Source organism: Acipenser ruthenus, chromosome 15 (genome assembly GCF_902713425.1).
Source record: "Acipenser ruthenus chromosome 15, fAciRut3.2 maternal haplotype, whole genome shotgun sequence".
NCBI classification, from domain to species: Eukaryota; Metazoa; Chordata; class Actinopteri; order Acipenseriformes; family Acipenseridae; genus Acipenser; species Acipenser ruthenus.
In genome coordinates this window covers 8,994,571-9,015,585 of record NC_081203.1, presented here as the reverse complement: position 1 = coordinate 9,015,585, position 21,015 = coordinate 8,994,571, and the positions used below count along the sequence as shown (strand labels likewise).

General features: G+C 41.0%; 1 protein-coding gene across 4 annotated transcripts in view; it reads left to right on the top strand.

The window, feature by feature from the left end:
• The window catches only part of LOC117422313 (golgin subfamily A member 2), a 76,179-nt gene extending 55,971 nt beyond the window's left edge, over nt 1–20,208 (top strand). For all 4 annotated transcript variants that reach the window (XM_058987131.1, XM_058987132.1, XM_058987130.1 and 1 more), the window contains 7 exons: nt 4,065–4,153; nt 5,597–5,750; nt 6,292–6,359; nt 6,773–6,875; nt 11,865–11,971; nt 12,454–12,622; nt 17,092–20,208. In XM_058987131.1, coding sequence (XP_058843114.1) covers nt 4,065–4,153; nt 5,597–5,750; nt 6,292–6,359; nt 6,773–6,875; nt 11,865–11,971; nt 12,454–12,622; nt 17,092–17,330 — 929 coding nt within the window. In that variant the 3' untranslated portion in view covers nt 17,331–20,208. The remainder of the gene's footprint in view (nt 1–4,064; nt 4,154–5,596; nt 5,751–6,291; nt 6,360–6,772; nt 6,876–11,864; nt 11,972–12,453; nt 12,623–17,091) is intronic.
• The last annotated feature ends 807 nt before the right edge of the window (nt 20,209–21,015 follow it).

The following is a 21,015-nucleotide window of genomic DNA, read 5'->3' as shown; positions in this document are numbered from 1 at the left end:
CTCCTTTATGCTCTCGGGGGCGGCATCACACTGCTCTGCCAAGAAGTCTTAGTATAAAGTTTCAGGTTTGAGTGTCTTAAAGGGGAACACCCATTTGTATGGTTAATATTCCTATTTCAGGGAACCAGGTTTATGATAATAACCTAACGTTATTATCATAACCCTGGTTCTCTGAAATAGAAATGTAACCTTAACCTTCAAGGTCACTGCGGCCATGATTGCAGCAGGCTTGAAGGAAAAATGCCGCAAAGTTCTGTGTGTGCAGGGGACTCGGGCACTCGGTGGCGGGCATGACTGTGACACAGAGGCTCTGAGCAGCTTTGATATATTTATTCAGGTTGCAGGTCTTTTAAAGAGGTTAATAACCATTTGTTATTAGACTTTTCAGTGGTGTTTTAAGTGGTTGCTTGAATCAGGTTTGACCTATATATGAATACAGCACTAGACCACAGGATGAGTTGCTGTGTGTTAAAGTAGGGCCAAGCATCACACGAAGGAAAGGCTTTAAAAATTAACAGATTTTTTTTTTTTTCTCACCATTTCTAATTTTTAAAATGTCTAAATTAAATTACCAACAATTAATAATGGTTGTGTCATTTTTTTATGCATTTTGGGACCAAAACAAGGCCAAAGTTCTGGGTAATGCATTTTAACAAGACCAACACATAATAAAATGTGTTTTTAGTATTTTCAGTCTGGAAAATATGACTGTACATTGAATTTAGTTTTGTGCACTTTTGCAAAGGCGTACCTCATTTGTTTTTCCATACACAGCCAAGAAAAACGCATATTGTCAAAAAAGAATACACACGTCTGCTTTTTTTGGCTTTGTATGGCATACATTTCAATTTTCTAGCTTTTAAAACATTTCTGTTGGGGCTGTCACTCGATTTAAAAAAAATTTGATTGGTTAATCTATGGGCATTAGTTGATTAATCCGTCCATATTTTTAAAACGGTAACAATCTTATTGCGGCTGTCCTGCATACTAATACTTCTAAATCAATATAATCTTTGTAAAAGCATTTATTATTATTTTTTAGTAAATGTAACATATTTTCAAAGAACAGTCGTTCATTCAGGCCACTGTCAGTCACATACCTGAAAACATGAGACAGCTGAGCTGCGTTTTTAAAATGTCTAAATTAAATTACCAACAACGTACTTGGCTTCCTTCTCCTTTTTATTGCATCTAGCAAAACCTGAGACACCGAAGAGATTAAATCATTCTGAATCTTGTTAGAGGTACCCGAGAATACTGTGGCTATTGACAAGTGATTGCTTAACATGCTGTCGTAGAAAGTACCAGAGAAAGTAATTCCACATAATTACCTCTATTTTGAGGAATTGGTGCCTTCATCGTGCCTCTGAAAGCCAGTTCTTACTTGCTCATTGTGATGTATTGTATCCCTAAGCTTCTGCCCATCCATTTGACCATCAATCCTGGTTTGTCCAAAAGTTTTGAGTGTAACAGTGGCTTGCAAGTGACTTTGGGAATGCTCATGTTTTTGTGCCGACTTCGTTAGACATCCTAGATTACTGTAGCCAGTGCTGTTCCATATCGCCTTTTCTGTACTGAACAAAAGACCAGCAGTATTATTTTTTTTAATTGACAGCTACTGGTAAGATACCTTTTTAATAATTTACATTTTGGAAATGGCAAGTATATCTCTCCCCTTTCTGTGTCAGTTCAGGTATTTGTGGTATATACCTCCCTTTAACAATCTCCATTTTTTTCTGAGAAAGTTCTTCTTGAAAATTGATTCATAACCGAATCGACCACGATGCATCCGTTGTCTGTTGAAATTTGTTTTTTATTTGTAAAAACTAAATTGAAATATTACTTCGACATCCTCAATATAATTCTTAACGCTCTATAATAATCAATGTCGCGCAATATTCAGCTGTTGTTACACCGCTTAGGGCCTAGCATATTTATGTCCAGCCTCTGCTCAATTTACTCAAGACCGTCAGCCAAGGCAGAGAATACCTTCAACTGTTTGTCCCACCTCTGCTCACTTATGTTTGGACTGCTGCAGAGAAAATGGAGATCTGCTTTTAGTTGGTTTTATTTTATATACAAAAATAAAATTCTGCACGATTTTAAATTTGTAAAACAAACTAATCAGAGAAGCTCTAATTTCTATACAGCTATTCTTTGAAACAAAAAAATATGTTTTCTGGAAAAATATGAAGATACAATGAATTATGTGCAGTAAAAAGCACTGGTGAGTAAGGGTCAGTCAGCACACCAACTTCCTACAATAAATCAGTTTGTTCGGAATTAAATGTTCTCTGTGTTTGTGTCCCTCATAGTTGTTTGTTAGCCCATTCAGTCACAGTTACTCTGTGTTTTAGAAGCAGGTTAGCCTATTGTCATAGTTACTGTGTTTTTAGAAGCAGTGCTAGTCCATTCAGTTACAGTTGCTCTGTGTTTTAGAAGCAGTCGTAGTTACTGTGTTTTAGAAACAGTGCTAGTCCATTCAGTCATAGTTACTGTGTTTCAGAAGCAGTGTTAGCCCGTTGTCATAGTTACTCTGTTTTAGAAACAGTGTTACAGTCAGCACTCGGATATCCGTTACCCAGATACACAGCAGTCGCGTTTTACCACCCCTTGTATTAAGAATAAAATCAATCCCCATTATATGTATGTAACATATAATTTTTATCTTTTGCTAAATTGCATTGCCTTCTGTGTTTTACGCAGTTCTGTGCATGGGTAACATTTTGATTTCATTTTGCTGTTGGGTTGTTAATGGGGAATTTTACATACTGCTACAATACGTACTGGATTTAAAGGTATTGTAGTGCTGAGCTGTGGGGTTTCCAGGATATAATGAGACAGACAACAGTTGCGGTTCAAAGCAGTAGGAAACCGCTGTATTTATTTTTTAATTTTTTTTTAGTTTTTAGTGAACAATGGCTCTCATTCCTCTTCTCTCAACTCTCTGTCCATTCTCCCACCATCAGGTCCCACTTCTGTCGTTCAGACTGTCATCTCCACACACACACCCCCCAAGTCCCTTCCCGTTCCTCACTCATTGGTCCCTATCCATGACGTTGTGTCAGACCTGCTCCCACCCCCCTCAGTGACACACTCACACACAGGCAGTCTCAGCTCTCAGTCACATAAGCACCAAAACACGCAGAGTACGCTAACAGATCTGAACAAGAATAACACAGTTTACAAACACACATTATTTACAGAGTACTCCCATCCCCTTCCCCAGTCCATAATCGGGTCCATTCCTATACACTGTCTTGCAAATCAGCTGCCCCCCCCCCCCGCTAAAGTATGTACTGTGAATTACAGTGCATGTGTCTTCTCTTTTGGCAAGTTATAGTTTCAGAATCTAACATTCTGAATTAAAATACTACTTCTGTTGAACATATAGTACTGTACCAACCAAACCAACTACAGTACATCTAAATGGAAGCCTACTTATTTTAAAACAGTCCAAGTGCTGATTGTAGTCCATTCAGTCATAGTTACTCTGTGTTTTTAGAAGCAGTGTTGGCCAATTCAGTCCATCCTTTATCACTATTTGCACTTGCGCTTGCACTTGCATGCAGCACATTTCATTTTGACATTGTAGCAGGATTTCTAACAACTGCCTGCTGTAGATTTTTAATTTTTTTCCCCAGTGTCTTTTTTTTTGCATATATGGTATATGATCGCTCGTTGTGATCACTTCAACTTCCTCCGCTGGCACGTATCTGATCGAGGAAGTTTCTCTAAATGGAATGAGGTTTATAAAAAAAATTGCTAGCAAACTTTCCTTTTACTGTGGGCGCTGACATCTTCTTCATACGCTATCAGAAGTGCTGTAAAGGATACAAAACATGATGGAAAACATGCAAAGTAGCAAAACGTGATGATTTGTCACGCACATGTGACTTTTCCTTAGCCACACCTTAAGAGATGGAAACTGGGGCTAAAAGCAATCAAACCTTTTATTAAAGGGCATTTTTAGATGGTGCTTTGTGAGTGGCCCTTCTAAGCATGGTTAACTGAATGTATGTTAGACCAGCGGTATAATTCACTTCATATGTGTGGTCATCTAGGTGACGGTGTTGAGAGTAAAGCTTTGCCTGAAGGATTTGAGAAAATGCCTATTGCAATCCCTGAAGACTTCGAGAGCAAGGAAGAAATGGTAAGATTTCTCTTGCATTGTGACACGGTTAAAGTTCAGAGAATAGTGAATCGCTGCTTGTTCCGTAGTTAAGACTTGCAATTAGGGGGCTCCCGAGTGGTGCATCCAGTAAAAGCACTTGCGTAGAGTGCCAGATGTGCCCTATAGTCTGGACGTCGCGAGTTCGAGTCCAGGCTATTACTTTGCCGACCGAGGACGGGAGCTCCCAGGGGGCGGCGCTCAATTGGCCGAGCGTCGCCCGGGGGGAGGGAGGGTTAGGTCGGCCAGGGGGTCCTCGGCTCACCGCGCACCAGCGACCCCTGTAGTCTGGCCGGGTGCCTGCGGGCTTGCCTGTAAGCTGCCTGAGAGCTGCGTTGTCCTCCGACGCTGTAGCTCTTGGGTGGCTGCATGGTGAGTCCGCAGTGTGAAAAAAAGCGGTCGGCTGACGGCACACGCTTCGGAGGACAGTGTGTGTTCGTCTTCACCCTCCCGAGTCAGCGCAAGGGTGGTAGCGGTGAGCTGAGCATAAAAAAATAATTGGCCATTCCAAATTGGGAGAAAATAATAAAAATAATTGGCAACGACCTAAATTTATAAAAAATAAATAAAAAAAAAAACAAGACTTGCAATTACACTGTAACCCTACACCAGTTTACAAAAACTGATTGAATTACAATGAAAAAGTAAATTCTAAGTGTTTGTTTTCAAATTATGTAATTGAGCATACCATGGAGACAGACAGGAAAGCAATATATCTAGGTTTATTATTATTATTATTATTATTATTATTATTATTATTATTATTTATTTCTTAGCAGACGCCCTTATCCAGGGCGACTTACAATTGTTACAAGATATCACATTATACATTATTTCACATTATACAGATATCACATTATTTTTACATACAATTACCCATTTATACAGTTGGGTTTTGACTGGAGCAATCTAGGTAAAGTACCTTGCTCAAGGGTACAACAGCAGTGTCCCCCACTGGGGATTGAACCCACAACCCTCCAGTCAAGAGTCCAGAGCCCTAACCACTACTCCACACTGCTGCCCCACTACTCCACACTGCTGCTCTACACAGGTGTAGAGTTCAACACTGTGACTGTCCTATGTGCTCCTTGAAATTTGACTAACTCAGACTGTAGTTTGGTGCCTTAGAATTATGTTACTGCAGGTATATCATTTTTAAATGCACTGGAAAATACAACACCTGCACAGGTTTCTTACAACTGACTATTTATCTTAAATTCATCTGCCTTTAATTCTGATTGAGAAGGTAATGGATGGTGGCGTTTAAAGCTGTGCCTCTGGAATAGGACAGTACACAGCAGATGCAGACTGTAATTTGAAAGCAACAGTAGTATTATTTGAAAGTAGTATTTACAGAAAGGGAGGTTGCACTCTGGTAGGGACTCGGTGCACAGTCTGACTGCACTGGTTTTGTTTTGTTTGCAGGCTGCCTTCCTGAAGTCTGCCATGTCTCGGCTGGAGAATGAGAGAGATGAGATAAGCCAGCAGTATGCTGAGCTGAAACAGCAGCACCAGGCTGTCATCCAGCAGATGACATCGCTAAGGAGCGAGCATCAGCATCACACTATAGCCGCTGCAGGTAGGCAAGCATACCGAGAACTGTGTCTGAGTTTCAGGAGCCGATCTTTTTGCATTTTCATTAGTCCTGGAAAGGTGTGTTCCTACAGAATTGTTTTTACCAAGACAAAATCAGGTTTCCATCCTGTTGAAATGAACATTGTGGCTGGTGGCTGTTTACTCCTACACCCAGTTAAATGAAAATGTAATTTAAAAGTTTTTTTTTTTTTTTTTTGTTACTTTTCTTAAGCATCCCCTTGATCTATAATGTTTCTGTAATTCACTGCCACCACCTTTTTGACTGCTGGTATCTTAAACATTTAAAATGGCAACTTGATATTTTCAATGTTATCCCATGCAAAATTGAGAAACAAACTACATTTAAAAAAAATCAATCATTCAACTGGTTGTAATCATAAAAAGGTAAAGAGGATATTATTAAATGTTTTTAAAAACACACAATATTTTAACTGTGTCATAAGATTTGGGGAGGGGGTAACTGCTTAAAGTTTTACCTGCTCCAAGGTAGGCTGTTACCGCTGTTTATTGTTTGGTCTCTGCAGGCTCAGGTGGGGATGGAGTTCCAGTGGAGGTACATGAAGCCCTGAGAGCAGCAATGGAAAAACTGCAGGTTGGCATGAAAAAAAAGGCTGTTCTTAATATTGTAAAATACAATGCCTTCTTGGGGGAGTTAATTAAAGGGATTTCCTATCAGCAGAGTTCAAGTTGTACAGTTTACTGTAGAATGCAGAAGAGGTGATGTTTTGACTAAGTACAGTAGTTTAAATTGCTGCATGCTTTGATGTGTATTGTATCTGTAGAATACACTGAGGCAGACGTGGGAGTGAACTGTGACTAGACCAGCTGAATGTACCCCAGCAACCACGACTCTGTGCTTGCTTTAAGAGCATTGACGTTAACAGCAGAGATCACTGACTCAATATAAAAGATAGCCAACTGAATTTTACTTCCAACAGGCACCGTATTAGGATGCATTACTGCTCACTGACTGACTGTCTGCTGTCCCTCTGTGTTTCTGCCCAGTCTCGATTCACAGCGCTGATGCAGGAGAAGGTAGACCTGAAGGAGAGAGTGGAGGAGCTAGAGCATCGCTGTATACAGCTCTCGGGAGAAACAGACACAATAGGTAACGGCAGAACACTACATAGATGAGGGTCTGCTATTATAGCAAACGGAATGTTTTCAAAGAGCAACAGTTTTGGTAAAAGCAGGTGCCATATTAACATTGCCACTGCTGTACATAACTAAATATATTTATTATACAATTACCTTTTCAAATTATATTTGAGCACGTAACATTATTTCCCTTTCAAGTATGAAATGTAACCATTACCGTATGGGTATTAACCTCCTTAAGACCTGAAACCTGAATAAGATATAACAAAGCTGCTTGCAGAGCCTGTGACAGTCATGTCCCGCCCCCGAGGACATAAATGAACTGCACAGGTCTCATTGACATCTTTCCTCTCAAGACTGACCTGACAAGAGGAGCTTATCACATAAGTACTTGTTGCTTATGACTGTATAATTTTTGCTAATTATTGTGCTTTACATAATTTATACGATAGAAATGATTACAGCGTAAATTAATTTTTAAAAATGAATTACGTGTATATTGTGCTGCGGGACTCGTGTAGTGAGGTAACTGCTGGGCTCAGCAGCACTGTGCAGGACCAAGAAGCTGCTTTGGGAATCCCTCCCACAGCATCTTGATGCCGTTTTGGTGACAGCTTTCACATCACCATTATGAGGGCTGTTAGTTTGCTAACAAGTTGGCTTCCCTCAGTCTCCAGTGGGTACTGACTGAGTGGTTTTGCCAGTAGCTTGCACAGGTAAACCAACTAGACCCGTACCGGGACCAAGGTTACCGCACTGGTACGGTGGAGAATAAACCGTTCCGGGACCTACCAGCCCAGTGCTACAGATGCCGAACCGACCCAGTACTGTCCTGGTTCCGACCCACTACTGACTGGTGCTTCCATTCCCAGTCTGGTACCAAGCTTGTTGACAGTCCAGTTACTATCTTTAGCAGCTGAGGCAGCAACTGTACATTCTTACTGTACATTGTTTGCTATTTGCATAATGCCTGGGGTTATCCCTGTGACACATGCAAGGCCAGCCTGCCTGGCATGGCAGATACTCTTGCAAAGGAGGCACTGGTAAACCACAGTTTCTGCGAGTTTTGTGCTAATTTCTCCAAGTGTCTGCTGAGAAACGTCTCTCCCACAGCTCTCGTTTACAACGGACGCTCCCAGCCTGTGCTGGGGAACTGTGTGGAATAGCAGGGGGGCACAGAGGGTGTGGTACCCTCCTTGGCAGGGTCGCCACATCAGTATTTTGGATCTGCAGGCAGTTTAACTGGACTTGCAGAATTTTTTGCAGGAGGCTGAAGGGAGACATGTGCTTGTCCATACAGACAACACAACAGTGGTGGCTTAAATTAACCACCAGGGCAGCATCAAGTCTCCTGCTGTGTCTGGAGAAAATCAGGCAGGACCGGGCCAAGGTCCTCTTAGTAGCCCCTTGTTGCCCAGGAGACTGGTTTTCAGCCCTGATGCAGCTCCTGAGCAGCCAGCCATGGAGTTTGCTTAAGCTCAGCAAACTGCTCAGTCAGGCACGGGGGACCTTGTAGCATCCCGACCCATCGAGCCTGCAGCTCTGGGTCTGGCCCCTGAATGGCTGCTTTCAGCTGTCTGGGTCTGTCTGGGTTATTGTCACCTTACAAAATGCCAGAGCAGCGTCCGCATGTTCCCAGTATGGAAAGGGGTTTGGCAGCTTCAGACACCTATGAAGGACATTGTTCCTCGCTGGAGGTTAAACGTGGTGCTCAATGCACTCTCCTCCATTTGAGCCCATGCATTCAGCTCAGCTGAAATATTATCGCTCAAGTGACTGTTTGCGTTCTATCACCATTGCAAAGCGGGTGAGCGAGATGCAGGGTTTCTCCTTAGCGATAGCCTGCTTAATTTTTACAGAGGCCATGTGATGAGGAGAGAACGATTGGATAGAGCGTGGGGCCAGGCTGATCACAGGGAGGAGTTTGGCAGTACAAAGGGGACGCAGCTACGGCCCCTTACGGTGAAGTTACTAATGTGCCAGTGCTGTGGTTTGTTTGTTTGTTTGTTTGTTTTGTTTTTGTGTTGCAGAGGAGTAGGAGCTGCAGCCACAGCCAGTACAAACCCCAGAGCACCACTATCACTGCACATCACAGCACAGCACCGCACCACAGGAAGAAAATATTTCACCCGGAGCACTTTTCTGTGCACTTGTGGATTTAATGTATTGTGATTATTATTTGTTCAACTGTTTTGTTTGGGACTGAAAACCTGCCGTTTTCAGTCCCAGTAGTTACTAAAAAGTAACATTTTCATTGTAAATATACCTCCTGATTGGACATTCACTTCTTTCCACACCACTCACATCCTGACAGGCCAGGACAAGGGTTACGCTCTGTACCAATCCTGCCTTCTAGTCTGTTAAGAACTGCAACTCCATATGCTCTGCCCAGTGCGGGCCCTGCGTACTATGTTGACAGGACGAAAAGTTGGAGGCAGTCCGAACAACGTTTTGTCTGCTCTGGGACAAAGTCCCATGGTCAAGCCCTGTCTAAGCAGGGGCTGTCCAAATGAATAGCAGACACATTCAGGACTGCCCATGAGATGGCCAACCTGCCCCCTCCAGAAAGCTCCCTGCCCATTCCTTCAGGGCCATGGCAACTTGATGGGCTTTATTCCAGGGTGCATCTGTCAAGGACATTTGTAATGCAGCGGTGTGGGCTACTCCCCATACTTTTACTAGGTTCTTAGGTCGTGGGTCCTCAAAACCCTGGTTTTGAAACTAGAGTGTTAAGGGTTGCTTCTGAGTCGACACTTACAACACAGGCATAGAGGCAAGTTTCTCCCTCAGTTGTTTTTTAGCCTTGGCTACTTGTTAAGAACATAAGAACATAAGAAAGTTTACAAACGAGAGGAGGCCATTCAGCCCATCTTGCCAGGGTGTCAGCTTCAACAACATTACTGGGGAGTTGGTTCCATACCCTCACAATTCTCTGTGTAAAAAAGTGCCTCCTATTTTCTGTTCTGATCCCTGTGGTACACCACTGGTTACCTCGCTCCATTTTGAGGTCTCTCCTCTAATCAGTACTTTCTGTTTTCTACATGTTAACCACTCCCTAATCCATGTGCATGCATTTCCTTGAATCCCTACTGCGTTCAGTTTGAGAATTAATCTTTTATACGGGACTTTGTCAAAAGCTTTCTGAAAATCTAAATAAACCATGTCGTATGCTTTGCAATTATCCATTGTCAATGTTGCATCCTCAAAAAAGTCAAGCAGGTTAGTTAGACACGATCTCCCTTTCCTAAAACCATGCTGACTGTCTCCCATTATATTGTTACCATATAGGTAATTTTCCATTTTAGATCTTAATATAGTTTCCATAAGTTTACATATAGTAGAAGTCAAGCTTATTGGTCTGTAGTTATCTGGTTCGGTTTTGTCTCCCTTTTTGTGGATCGGTATTACGATTGCAATTCTCCAGTCTGTCGGTACAACCCCTGTGTCAAGAGACTGTTGCATGATCTTGGTTAGCGGTTTGTAAATAACTTCTTTCATTTCTTTGAGTACTATTGGGAGGATCTCATCCGGCCCAGGGGATTTGTTTATTTTAAGAGCTCCTAGTCCCTTTAACACTTCTGCCTCTGTTATGCTAAAGTTATTTAAAACTGGATAGGAACAGGTCGACATGTGGGGCATGTTGTCCGTGTCCTCCTTTGTAAAAACATGTGAAAAGTAATCATTTAATATATTTGCTATTTTTTTTTCTTCGTCTATGATTTTGCCATGTGTGTCTCTAGACATTTAACCTCCTCTTTGAATGTTCTCTTGCTGTTATAATATTGGAAAAACATTTTGGAATTGGTTTTAGCCCCCTTAGCAATATTGATTTCTATCTCTCTCTTGGCCTTTCTAACTGCCTTTTTGATTTGTGTTTGCAGTTCCAAGTACTCTTTCTGTGTACTTTGTTTTTGGTCCCTTTTAAACGTTCTGAAAAGTGCCTTTTTTGGGATTCCATATGATAAGGCACAAGGCATCCTCAGCTTAAGGCTGACACACACCAGACATGATTTTCTTCATTGGGCGACAAGATACTTTTGCAGCAACGTGACCATACACACCAGAAGTAACAAATAGGGGATACGACCGGTTTGAAAACGGTAAAACTATTAAAATGCTATTGACAAAACTATGATCAAGACTGGTACATATTCATCAACATGATGGTGGAATTATGAGTGTCTTCTCTGATGGTATTTCAACATACATGGCAATAAATCATACATATCAGGCTTATCCAGTTCCTTCGAAATTTACTCCATATATTGCCTTTGAAATCTGTATCTTCATAATTGCGGGGAAGTTTGTCATAAAGCAAGTATTATTGTTTCCTCTGTCATTCTGGATACTGCTTCACCCTGCTGGACCTCATGCATTAAAGCTGTTCTCTGATTGGTTAATTCCCTAGTTGTCGCATGAAAAATCATAAATAGGATTCAATGAAAGATACTTATCAAAAGTATAGGTTCTATTCATTTTGTTGCATCGCTGCGCAGTTTTGCTTGTCGCATCGTGTCTGGTGGGTAGCAGCCTTTAGCCTTGTAGCATTCCATTGGTGCAGCAGTCTGCCCTTGTAATGGCTTGGGTATACTTACCCACACGGTAATGGTTATATTTCATAGTTGAAAGGGAACGTTAGGTTATTATCATAACCCTGGTTCCTTGTAATGGAAATGTAACCATTAACCTTCAAGTTCACTGCGTCCGTGATAGCAGCAGGCTTGAAGGAACAATGACAGTGAGATCTGTGCGTGCAGTTCATTGCAGTGCAGTTCGGGGGGCGGGACATGACAGCGTCACAGGCTCTGCGAGCAGCTGTGTTACATCTTATTCAGGTTTCAGGTCTTAGAGGTTAATACCCATACAGTAATGGTTACATTTCTATTTCAGGGAACCATGGTTATGATAATAACCTAACATTTTCTCCAGTAATTGTAGAGTCATATTTAGGGTGAGTGGCAAGGTGCTTCCCCTGACCTTCCCTTTTTCTGTGCTCCAGGGGAGTACATCGCCCTGTATCAGAATCAGAGAGCCATCATGAAGCAGAGGAACACTGAGAAGGAGGAGTATATCAGTATGCTGGCCAAGGACAAAGAAGAGATGAAGGTGTAGCGGCACATCTACCTCATTTTGATTAACTTTTATGTATCAAAATAATGGCTTGAACTTTTCAGTGTATATGTTTTAAACAAGTGCTAAATGTACTTATTTTAATTCCTCACCTAACATATTTGATTTGAGATGGTTCTTCATTATAACATCATTAAACCTGTTAATTGTGCAACAAGTTTCGGAGGATTTTTTATGAGATAACTTTCCATTTACTCTATGTATCTGATAAACTGCATTTAAATGCATCTGATCTCATATAAAGGAGCCCAAAAGTGAGTTATTTATTAGGGTATAAAAATATGCATCAAGTTGTTCAAGGCCTACTTGTAATGTGCTCACTGCTTTTGATTGCATTATTATTGATCAGAAAAAACAAAAAGTTAAAATCATTGCAATCATTGTACTTGTCTGTCTTTGATCTGGTTTTATGGGCTTTACCTCACTCTAAACATGTGTTCCCTGTATTGTCTGTGCAGGTGAAGCTTGGGGAGTTACAAGATCTGGTGATGCGGTTGGTTGGCGAGAGGAATGAATGGTACAGCAAATATATCAGTTCAGTACAGAACCCGGATGTGACTGCCAGCAACATAGAGCCCAGTGTCCCTGCTGAGAGGCGCATCGAGCTAAATGCCACTGACGGGGAAGGTAGGCACTCACAATTCAATATCATTTGTTATTTATTTGTTTATTTGACCAGGAGATCTACCCATTGAGAAAGAGGCCTCATTTGATTTACAAGGGATATCTACATGCTTAAGCTGCCTACAGACTTGCACACATTTTTTTGTTTGCTGTTCTGAAGTTCCCTTTCATGTAGGGAATATTAACCATTACACAATGGGTGTTCCACGTTAAGACACCCGAACCTGAAAACTTTATACCAAACACACTCGTGAGAGGAGGGTGACGTAGTGCTGCTCCGCCCCCACAAGCATGAAGCCACGACACACTCTAAAAGTATCGCCATTTTACTTTCAGTTTAACCCGATTAACATCGGAGAGTTGATAAGTATATCCTCCTGTATATTTCCGCACTCTTTTTTAGCATTTGCTTACATGCAGGATCATTTATGGAATTGCAAAAAAAATGTTGTATTCTTTGTAGCCGAGTTTCTGTTTTATCTGTATTTTCAGCTAGCGCTGGTTAACCCTATGCCGCCTCCGGGGAATGACCATATTTGGGTGTGAATATATGACTACTTTGTGTTAGTGCTTGTAGTTTGGTAACCGTGAATCAGAAAAACCCAATATATCAGCAGAAAGGCATGAAGTAGACCTTTCCAATGATATGATCTATGTTTGGTTGTGGGATGTGTTATATTTTCTTCACATATAAGCCACGCCTCCCAAAAAATATAAAAAATTGTATAATAATAAATATTTGTAAAACATACAAATGTACTTTTTTCTAAACAAAATCAGAATTGAAATTGCTTGTATAGTTGCAGAGCTATGCAGGGTTTTGTAATGCGTGTACAAAAAATTAATGAAACTGGAAATGTAATATCTTGTTTGTGATAAAAGAAAAGTATTTGTGTATGGAGGTAGCTATATATGTAATTATATATATATATATATATATATATATATATATATATATATATATATATATATATATATATATATATATATATATATATATTGTAACGTAGCCTCTCTGTCGTCGGCTTGTTTGCCTTTAAAAACAGACCCAGACACAGAACTTAGATTTTTGAGTGCTTCTGCGCACTTTTAATTTTCACAACACAAACAAAACAAAAACCTAGCTCAAATGTAGCTACGTAGTGTGTTTAACAGGTCCCTGACTAAGACACAGGACGGCTAAGCCATTTACCTGTCAACACACACTTTAACAAAACAGTTTACCTTTTTTTTTTTTTTTTTTTTTAAACAGCCAAACACTTCTCATACCAGCTCCCTGGTGATCTCTCTCTAATGGATCTGGGAGCTCTCTTTTATAGTATGTTGCTGTTCCCAGTTAACACCAATTACCTCGTTTGGGAACAGCCACATTCTCACATGTTTTTGGCAGGGAGAGGAATTGTATATATATCTATCGCACAAGTTGTTGAGTGTTGTTTTTTTTATTCAAAAAGAAAAAACTTTGCAAATACAGTATGCTACTGTATTGTTAAAAAATAAAAAAGGCAAAACAAATGAAAGGAAACATACTACCAATAAAAAATAGTTAAATGATAATAAAAGTAATAACTACATCTAAATAATGATCCATCATTTTACACATACGGAAATTAATAAAACATAGAGAAAGTACAAGAAGAAGAATTAAAATACTGAAGTTACACCTAAGTTACCTAAGGCATCGGATGCGTTCAACTCGTTTACGTTAGTTTATCCACTTGGACCACTGGGAACAGTGCATCACAGACCCCAGGGTGCTCAATACTGTGCAAACCAGTTACTCTCTCCAGCTCCAACACTGACCCCCTCCTTTCCGGGGTGTGATAATAACAACCGTCACGGAACCGCAAGCTGCCACTCGGGTGGCTCAGGAGGTAGCAGCTGTGCCATTTGCATAGTAGACCCCCCCCACCAGCAAGACGGAGGGATCCACTCCATTAATTTTTTGGTGCCAAAACGCGAATGCTGCCTCAGACTGATCCTGGATCTCAGGCAGGTAAACCTAGGTGGCTGGGTCATCACGGTGGACCTGGATAGAGCTCGACCGATATGGATTTTTCCAGGCCGATACCGATACCAATATTTAAAAAAAAAACATGCAGGCGATATTATAGGCCGGTATATGAACATTAATAATTTAAAATATTTCAGTCCAGTTTTCTTCTGTCAGACTTGGTATACATATCTTTTTGTTGTTTCTAATAGTTCCAGTTTAAGTGCTGCAGGTTGTAATACAGAAAGGTTCATTTTTCAGCATTCTCGCCTTTCATACTGCTGCTTTTGTCATTATATATGTTGCCAGCAGTGCTGAAGACACGTTCACTTGGAACTGAAGAGAGTGGTGCACAGAGAAATGTTCTTGCCAGTGGTGATAGAACTTTGTATCGCTCACCGTTTACCTTCCACCACTCCAGCGACTTGCCACTTTTGCAATCTATGACTGGCTCACTTAAGTACAGATCAATCTGTTCCTCTAGCTTAACAACCACTTCAGAGCTTTCAGCTTGACTTGATCCAAGAAGATTGTCATATATACCATCTAGTAAACTTAGGAGGAACTTCCTTTTGCTTTTTTGGGTTACTTTCTTTTTCAGAGCTGGTACTACAGCTTGGTTGGCTTGCTGCTTTTGAAGCTCTCTCAGCTTCACTCTCTGCTTCTTCCATGAGCCGTGCCTCTGCTTCTACCGTGAGCCGTGCCTCTGCTTCTACCGTGAGCCGTGCCTCTGCTTCTACCGTGAGCCGTGCCTCTGCTTCTACCGTGAGCCGTGCCTCTGCTTCTACCGTGAGCCGTGCCTCTGCTTCTACCGTGAGCCGTGCCTCTGCTTCTACCGTGAGCCGTGCCTCAGCTTCTACCGTGAGCCGTGCCTCAGCTTCTACCGTGAGCCGTGCCTCAGCTTCTACCGTGAGCCGTGCCTCTGCTTCTACCGTGAGCCGTGCCTCTGCTTCTACCGTGAGCCGTGCCTCTGCTTCTACCGTGAGCCGTGCCTCAGCTTCTACCGTGAGCCGTGCCTCAGCTTCTACCGTGAGCCGTGCCTCAGCTTCTACCGTGAGCCGTGCCTCAGCTTCTACCGTGAGCCGTGCCTCTGCTTCTACCGTGAGCCGTGCCTCTGCTTCTACCGTGAGCCGTGCCTCTGCTTCTACCGTGAGCCGTGCCTCAGCTTCTACCGTGAGCCGTGCCTCTGCTTCTACCATGCACTGTGCTGTACCAGGGTCAGTTTCTGGAAAGAACAGCCATACTGTGCTATTCTGCTCATCTGTCCATACTGTGCTCGGGACCAAGGTCACGTTCCGCAGAACCCCAGCTTTCTTGCCCAAATGTATTTCGACCTTCCACGTCAACCAATCAGTGGAGCTGGAGGCTTTCCAACCCTCCTTTCAAGTCAGATAGGAAGTGTAATCTCCATGCGCGTTGCCCTGTTATGGCATTAGCATATTATATTGACAGAACAAAAAGTTTGAGGCAATCCTGAACAGCTGTTCATCTGCTATGGTGCTAAGGCCCACGGTAAAGCCCTGTCTAAACAGAGGCTGCCTGGTTGGATTGCAGAGACAGTTGAGATTGCTTATAAACAATCCAACTTGCCCCCTTCCTATTAAGGTCACTGGTCACTCCACAAGAAGTACGTCTACCTCTTGGGCGTTGTTCCAGGGTGCATCTGCCGCTGACATTTGCAATACTGCAGTATGGGCCACGGCCCATAGTTTCACAAGGCTTTACAAACTAAACGTGCTGGATCCTCAAAACCCTGGCTTTGGGACCAGAGTGCTAACGGCGGCTTCTATGTCAATACTGGAAGCACCTGCAGAGAATTGATTCCTGCTACATACTAAAAATAATAAATAAATAAATAATCTCTATTGTGGCAGCCTTACCATCTGACCCTCTCAGATTAAAGTCATCCTGCAAGTAATGCACTTTGCGACGGCTTGGGTATAATTACCCATTGTGTAATGGATACATTTCATACCTGAAAGGGAACTTTAGGTTATTATCATAACCCTGGTTCCCTAAAATAGAAATGTATCCTTTTACAATCTTTAGTCGCTGCATACGTTACACATAGCAGGGTAAAGAAGAAAAAACTTGACTGCCACTGTTCAGCCGTCTTCACGGAACCTAGTCTGTTCCAGGAGGGGCGGAGACTGGCATGATGACATTGTCGGTCATTGCGTGACAGCTTTGGTGAGTCTCAGAATTTTCAGGTAAACAAAGTTAACCCATTATTTAATGGGTACATCTCTATTTCAGGGAACCAGGGTTATGATATTAACCTAACGTTATAAATAATAGAGCAATTTAACAAGTTTTCAAAAGTTGTATTCTTTTAGAATTTATGATCTGGGGCTACATTTTACTTGTGGTGCCAATATCCTTATAGCCAGTGGGTAAAACGATACTAGGGAACTGAGAGTATGGACAATAAAGTGTTGTTTAGTTTCTTCTGTTCTTCTATTTCCCCTCCCTGTTGTAGAAATGCCAGAAGTGAGTTTGTCAGATGAGGTGGCTGGAGGCAAGTCGGAGCAGAGTCCAGCTGCCCAGGAGGGGAAGCCTAGACACCAGGAAGACAGGACCACCCGTCAGATCATGCAGCTGCTGCAGGAGATCCAGAACCCTCAGGCCCGGACCAGCTCCTTCTTCGGGGAGAACCCCTGCATCCCCTTCTTCTACCGGGCCGATGACAACGACGAGGTTAAAATCATGGTCGTCTGAGCTGAAAACGGGCTGCAGTTTGCATAGCAGTGTAGGAACCCAACAAACTCTAAAAACAACACAGCAGACACCAACAAAAATATGGTCACTGTTTGTCTGAATTCTTTCTGACTGTTTCATAACTTGGGTGGTTTTGTTGTTTTAAACCAATGAATTATATGTTTTTCTGATTTCTGCCATTAAAGTTTTAGTTCTGTGCCATCAGTTTAAAAGAAGCATTTCCCAGCTAGATGAAAAATTACACACATTTAAAATGTTTTATGTGCAGCGTTCTACATTCTTCAGGAGACATCAAATAGATTTAATAAGTTATCCAGTTGTGCACAATGGCAGCATCAAAAGCAGCATTCTCAGAATAGGAATCCTTAAAAATGACCACAAAACACTGCTAAGGCTTCAGTGTTTTACTGTATTTTTTTCTGCAGCTTGGTATTGGTGAATTGCAAAGTCATGCACCCTCCATTGTATTCAAGCACTATGTATTTGGAGTTGGGAATTCATATCACTACAGACTACAGCTGATCTGCATTAGTCTCAGAATAGGAACCATAAACACTGGCTTATGACCACTGTCAATTTCTGCCTGTTGACAGGATAGTTTGTCCAGAAATTATATCTTGCACACTAAAATAACTAAGATTGTCCTGCATGTAATTCTGCAGGTTATTTGGGGGTTCCTTGGTTCCTTGCTTGCATACAAATTGCCTTGTGTTATTAGCAAATAAGAAAGGTACTTTGTACTCATGAAGAGGTCCACCATAAATACTTTGTGTTTGAAAGATTTATTTAAAGGATTGTTGAATAAAAAGAAAGGTTATAGCAAGAATATTTCCTTTTTGTTTTTTGTGTTTAAAAAAGAAAAAGAAAAAAAAATCTAGGGTAATATTTTCACAAGTAACACACATTAAGCCTTTAAATTGTAATAAGTTTTAATGAGGCAGGGTGCATAAACTATGAACTTGGGTGAGAAGAATGATGACACTAAAGGTCAGAGGTGGCTGGTGACAAGGAAGATACCATTTTGAACAATGAGGAGACTATGGGCCGCACACTTTGCTCTTGTCATATACATTGATGTAATGAAGTAATTGATGGAAGCACTCTAATGAAGAAATTTGAGCTTTGGGTGTTAATATTGCATTTAAGATGCGATTACCCAGGCATTAATACTCAAATTTGTATGATTTATGAGCAGAATCAATTTTCAGTGGTCTTGCACTGGTCAATGCAGTCCTAAGAAGAGGTACAGCATTTTATTTAAAAGCCTTCATTGTCGCTATTGTTTTAAATACCACATTATTTAAAAGTATGATCACATTTTTTTGTACCCCTTTAAAAATATGTGCTGTGTGGATATCTAAATCTTTTAAACTTTAGAATTCACGAGTTCAGTAGTCTTTGAGAAAAGTCTGAAGAAAGATTGTGTAGTGAAAAAGAAAATGTAACTTCTGTTCTGACAATGCAGATTTTTGTGTCAAGTGTTGGGTAAGATTTAATTTACCCAGTACTTGAGTGCAACAGTGTAAGATATAATGGGGCTTGGTGTAGCACTCTGTGCTCCTTTACTGTGTAATTTGCAGCACACAAATCCTGGTACATAATGAATAGGCTTTGTTCTGTAAATGCACAGGATTGAATGTGCAATTTTGTGAAGATTGGCACTGGGATTAGAATAAAAACAATTCTTTCATGGGAAAAGGTTACTGGAGGTATGTTAGAAGTAATGATGAAGGTGTAGGGAAATCATGCAAGTTGATTTCTTTTGTTTGTTTCTTCCTGGATCCAAAGAGCACTGGAACTGGACATGCTTACAGGCATGTGATAACTATCCGTAAATGTTTGTGTTTTTTCACAGAAGACTAATCTGCGTTTTCCTACAGTGGGCAGTCTCACTTGGCTGATGCTGCTGTTCAGGGTCATTTGTAGAATGCCATGGGAAAGTTGAAGGCCTTGATAAAATAACCCAATTGTAGGCTGTATTTTTATCTGTTTAGCCTGTGATTATTTGGAGTCATTCTTACAAACTGTGTTTCCATTGGCTAGCCATTGCCATTACTTACCCTAATTTATATTTCTAGTGTTTCATAGCCTTTTAGTGTCTTGTGTTGATTCATCATCCAGATTATCTTTATCTTTATTTTATAGACTCTGTTGCTCCAAACATTACTGCATTTTGCTGTCTAAAAATGGAGGCTTATCTGATAATACCAAATGTATTTTACAATATAAAACACTTTTCCAGCCTCTGATCTTAGGATGTGATTAAGGAAATGGGTTCAAGCCTTGTTTCCATGAGGCACACAGTATTCCTGCAATGCGCCCAACTGCAATTCATCTTCTGATGGCCGAAAAGATTATGATGCCATCGCAAAATTCAACTGGACTCAATTGTTTGAGGGGCCTATTTTTATTTTTGGAAGATTTGAGACCTTGGTTCCAAAACTATTATGAATATAACTGGCTGTGTTATATACATGTGTGTAAGAAGTGATGCAACTGGATCCTGGCCCTAGTTCTGTTATTAAAATGATTAGGGGAAAGGAAGTCTTCTGTAAAATAATTCTGTAAATACTGTATCTGTGTAACATACTGTATATTCATTGAGTAGTTTAAACAAAAAACAAAAAAAAAAGGTTTGCATCCTTTTCTGCTGCTCTGGCATTATTTACCTGTAAATCTAATGAGAGGTGGCTGGGGGGGGGGGGTGATTTAATATTCAGGGTTACTCATATTTATTTACAATACATATCCGTTTAAACGAATGTGAAGAGAGACGCAATAATATGGAAAAAGCTATTGTTTGCATTATATTTCTGAAATGATTAATCCTGTTTAGAATTTGTTTTCTGAATAAAACTGATCCAGCAAATCTGTTAAATCTGAGTTGTTGTTTTTTTTTGTTTTGTTTTTTTGTTTTTCATTTGCAACATTCTGTTTTCTGAATTCTAATATGAAATTCCAAGTTCGGTCTCATCTATGCATTCATTGTACAACCTCATCATACCCTCCTTTGATTTGTATTCTACATTTTTGGATATATACTCAGGGTTTGTACAGTCATGGAAATCCTGTGCTAGCTGCACCTTTATACAAAAAACCCTCAAACATGTAACCTTTAGACATAACCAGACATACAATGTAGACACAACAAGACACGCTATTGGACCCCACAAATCAAATGAAGCACAAACACAACACGATTGGACAATATTCACAAACACTGGTCAGGATTCAATCACGCTCCCTCCCACCCTCAGGCACTCACTCACATGCACAGGCACTCCGCACATAGACAAAACACATAACACTTAATACAGATCGCTACAATATTTTGCCCCTCTGCCCCTTTTTTGCTCAGTGTATACACACTATTATTTTGTTATGGTTTTGCCTTTAAAAGGTTTAAATTGAAATAAAAGGAAAGTCATTCATAAGACGCCAGAAGCCTGCCATCGTAAAGCACAATAAAACGCACCCTACACTCATTGGTTTGAGCCATAGTCCGAACTGCACTGTTGTCTACAGCTAACGCTAGCAGCAGCGTGTCTGCAGCAAGATGCTGCGCAGTTAGAACATAAGAACATAAGAAAGTTTACAAACGAGAGGAGGCCATTCAGCCCATCTTGCTCGTTTGGTTGTTAGTAGCTTATTGATCCCAGAATCTCATCAAGCAGTTTATTGAAGG